This window comes from Carlito syrichta, unplaced genomic scaffold (genome assembly GCF_000164805.1).
Source record: "Carlito syrichta isolate Samal-C Ts95f unplaced genomic scaffold, Tarsius_syrichta-2.0.1 Scaffold275592, whole genome shotgun sequence".
In the NCBI taxonomy this organism is placed as follows: Eukaryota; Metazoa; Chordata; class Mammalia; order Primates; family Tarsiidae; genus Carlito; species Carlito syrichta.
In genome coordinates, this window is record NW_007219688.1 from 1 (window position 1) to 4,400 (window position 4,400).

At 41.5% G+C, this 4,400-nt stretch overlaps 1 protein-coding gene across 1 annotated transcript; it reads right to left on the bottom strand.

Annotated features, from left to right (window-relative positions):
- Window positions 1-2,455: 2,455 nt before the first annotated feature.
- LOC103254342 (anaphase-promoting complex subunit 1-like) lies at window positions 2,456-3,394 on the bottom strand (the record flags this gene model as incomplete). The annotated part of the gene is made up of 2 exons (XM_008052458.1): window positions 2,456-2,547; window positions 3,160-3,394. Coding segments are annotated over 2 exons (327 nt in total), but the record flags the coding sequence as incomplete, so codon positions are not given.
- Between the last annotated feature and the right edge of the window lie 1,006 nt (window positions 3,395-4,400).

A 4,400-nucleotide genomic window follows, 5' to 3' on the forward strand; every position in this document is an offset into this window, starting at 1 on the left:
TAAGAACCCCATTTTGTAGATAAGTAAAGTAAGGCACAGAGGGATTAAGCCAAGGTGACATAACTAGTAAGTGGCAGGGCTAGACATAAAACAAGGCAGTTTGGCTCGACAGTCCATGGGGCTGCTTAACCAATAGCCAATGAAGTTAAATGACTTGACTCACTAGCCAGGACCAGAATTAAGATCCCTATTCCTAGTACAATGTTCCTCTATAGTACCACCTGCCTCTATAGCTCATGTGCCAGACGTGAAGTCAAAACAACAGACAGTCAAACACAGGGTGGATTTTCAGAACACACATAAGAAAAAACTCCATTCATTATAAAATTCTTCACAGTATTTGGCTTGACCAGAATAATGTATTGGTGGTTCCACATTCCAAGTGAAACAATCATTTAATGAAACCTTTTTGGAAATTCTGCACATCTCTTGGAGTTAAAGATGGGTCAACCCAATATTGTATTTTGTCACAAGGCAAATACTACTGTGACAACATTCTGGGATACAAAGTGAAAACACCACTATGGTAAAAGAAGCCTACAATTTAACTGCAGACTCCTAAGGCTCCCTATCATAAGCATTTCTACTTTTTTCTGCTTTCCACTGTAATGGGCCATAACTTCATCTTGCTTGTATGTTTTGAACTCTTTTTAAGAAACTTCAGGGAGATGTTGAATTGTTTTGGGGAGAATCATGTGTTTTCACTTCAGTCACTGTTGCCCTGTAACTAGCAGATCTCAGGAGTCCATAGGGAGGAGGCCTGGACACGCAGAATATGGGAGATGATGAGTATTCGAGCAGGGGCTATTGACATTCCAGCATGTGGCCATAGAATTCTCTCAAGAGGAGTGGGTATTCCTGGACCCCATTCAGCAAATATTGTACAGGAATGTGATGTTAGAGAACCATAGAAACCTGGTTTTTCTAGGACTTGCTGTCTCTAAGCCAGACCTGATCACCTGTCTGGAGCAAAGGAAAGAACCCTGGGAAATGAAGAGACACGGCACATCAGCCAAATCTCCAGCCCTTCCTGAGTTATGCAGGACAGTAACTGCCACCCTGTTTAAATGTGCATTGGATTATTCCCGTCCTGCATGGAGCTGATGGAGCATTCAGATGAAACCTAAATAGTACATGCTGCCATCCTTCAGTGGAATCTGAGGATCTACCCCATCTCCAATAGGAATTGTGGGTATCCATGACTTTCCCTGTGCCACAGTCACAAGGGAACATTTGTAATACTGAAAGATATGCATTCATGGTGAGAACTGTGCATGACAACTGAGAAAAAAGAGAGATGGCTCTGGTGTGCATTGAAGAAGTGTTTCTCAGAGCCCTTTGTTAACACAAGAAAAACAGAAACTAATTGAAATAAAATTATAAGGTAGAACCATCACACAAAAAAAGAAACTTCATTCCCAGCCAAGCGCAGTGGCTCATGCCTGTAATCCCACCACTTTGGGAGGTGGAGGTGAGAGGACTGCCTGAGTCTAAGGGTTTGAGACCAGCCTGGGCAACTTGGCAAAATCTCATCTCTACAATAAATTTAAAAATTAGCCAGGTATGGTGGTGTGTGCCCGTAGTTCCAGCTACTTGGAAGGCTCAGGCAGAAGGGTTGTCTGAGCCCAGTAGGTCAAGGCTGTGGTGGCCATGAGCATACCACTGCACTCTAGCCTGGGCGACAGAGTGAGACTCCAACTCAAAAAAAAAAAAAATAAGCAAAGGACTTGAAAGATATTTCACAAAAAAAGATATATGGAGGACCAATAAGCTAATGAAAAAGTTGTCAGCATCATTAGCCAGCAGAGAAATACAAATTTAAACTACAATGAAATATCATGACACATTTATCAGCAGAAATGTTAAAAACAAGTAACACCAATTATCAGCAAGTTGTGCAACAGCCAGCATTCTCAAACAGCGCTGGTTCAAGTGTAAAACAGAAAAGGTGTATCAGTTCAAACGAATGTACCATTTACCCTATGCCTCAGTAACCCCAATCCTACCTAATGGAATTGGCATTGGAATATACAGGTTGTCTTTTTTTTTTTTTTTGGAGTCAGAGTCTCACTGTCACCCAGGCTGGGATGCAGTGGCACACTCAAGGCCACCACAGCCTCAAAATGCTGGACTCTGCCATCGCACTCCAGCCTGGGCAACAGAGTGAGACTCCTATTTAAAAAAGAAACCAGAAAAAAGAACCTTCATTTCCCAGTTTATTCATGAATACATAGATGAGCTGGGGGAAAAAAAATTCTTAAGCCCCATTCTTCACTATAGTTTTTCCCCCATTCACAAATCTGGTGCTTTGAAAAACATCCAGGAAGAAGAAAGGGCTGGGAATCAGGCTAAGTCATAGTAAGTCAGAGTAGTATTTGAGTTTAAGAGTTAAGGTTATTTGTCTCAACATGCAGATGCCATAAATAAAACATGGGAAGGCACAGATGGTGCTTACCCCCAAGCAGACCATGCCCAGGGCAAAGCCAGCAGCTAAAGAGTATGACTCTCTGTCAGTGCAGTATTCCATTTTAGGACCAGGGGGCCTTCCTGAAAAACATAAGCAATACAGTTGAATCTAGCTTCTCAAATTTTCAACTCACAAACATTTTAGAGTTAACTTTCTAGTAAGTTACACAAGAAATGTGGATGAAATAAAACTCCACTCAGAAAGTTCTGACACTATCATAATTGGTTTCCACAGCTGTCAGTGTACCAAAAAACAACAACAAAAAAAGCAATCACTTACATTCTGTTGGAAGTGCTGTTGTCCAACAGAATAAACACCGTGATATTAGGGACCAAAACGGTCAACTTTGAGTTTTAAGTGCAAGTCTCTGTTAGACTTTGCCTGGTAAAGACACAGCAGGATAAGCAGCACCCACATCTGTGATTACGACCACAGGTACCTCAGTGAATGTGACCACTGGAGCTCAGTAATGGGTTGGCCTAATAAATATCCAGGCTAATAACTTGCATAGTAACATTAGTTTTGGAAAACACTACCTGCAGTTGTTTTTAAAATTAGTACGAGATCATTCTGTGCTCACAAAACTACTATAATTTCTCCTTAATTTTTATAATTTACTCTTATTTTTGCTTGGGTTTATTTAGAAATAGGAAATGTATGCCTATGAAGATTCAGCACTATTAATCCTATACCTATTTCAGCCAACAGGACTTCTGCAGTATGTCTGTGAGCTGTCCCTTGATATACGAGGCCAATGCCAACTACTGCAGCCACTTGGACGTTGTGAGGAACATCCAGTTCTGTGGATGTTGGGGGTAAGACAGCAGGAATGTGAATGCTGAGAAGTCGAGTGATTGACATATCCATGGTGCCTAGTTTTGCAGCAGAAACACCAAGCAGCAGTCCAATACTTGTCATTTCATGGCCCTGAGATAGAAAATGAAATGAAACTTGAGTCACTAACACAATAAGCATGTAGTTTAAAATAAAATACTGCCTGCCACTTTCTTTTATGTTGACAGGCACAGTAAGAGGTACTGAGAATATAGTAATAAACCAAACAAAAATGGTTCCTGCTCTCTAGGACCTAGTGCCCTAATAAAAAAAAAATTTTTTCAAACAAAAAATACGCAAGTACATTATTTGAAAGTAGTATAATGAAAACGTACAAAGTATAATGAAAGAGTACTTTCAAAGGACCTAACTTAGATTAGGAGGGGTTGGAAGATTACTAGTAAAAGAATCATTAAAGATTATGTAAAGAAACTTATAATAAGACTTGAAGGATTAGTATAGACTAGCCAGGAAAACTGGCAAGAAGGTGACACGCAGGTTTAAAAGGTGAGGAAGATTGTTCCAGGTGACAGACCAGCATGCAAAGGGCTCTGAGGTGATTCAGAAATAAACCCCATATTGACAGTCACTGACCAAAAGGGTGCCTAGACAAGTCAATGGGGAAAGAATAGTCTTTTCAACATATTACTGAGACAACTGGAGAGACACACCCAACACAACATAACAAATGTTGGCAGGAATATGGAGCCATTGGAACTCTCATGCATTGCTGGTGGCGTTGTGAAATGGTACAGCCTCTCTGGAAGACATTTTGCCAGCTCCGCCAAAGTAAACGAGTTACCATATGACCCAGCAAGTCCACACCAAAAGAAATGAAAATATATCTATATAAACACATGTACAAGCCGGGCTCGGTGGCTCAGCGTGTAATCCCGCGCCTTTGGAAGGCTGAGGTGAGTGGATTGCCTGAGTCTGCGAGTTCGAGACCCGCCTAGGCAGCAAGAACTCATCTCTACAATAAATCAAAAAATCAGCCAGGCGTGGTAGCGCATGCCTGTAATTCCAGCTACTTGGAAGGCTGAGATGGAAGGATAGCCGGAGCCCAGCAGGTCGAGGCTGTGGTGGCTGAGAGCGGCCA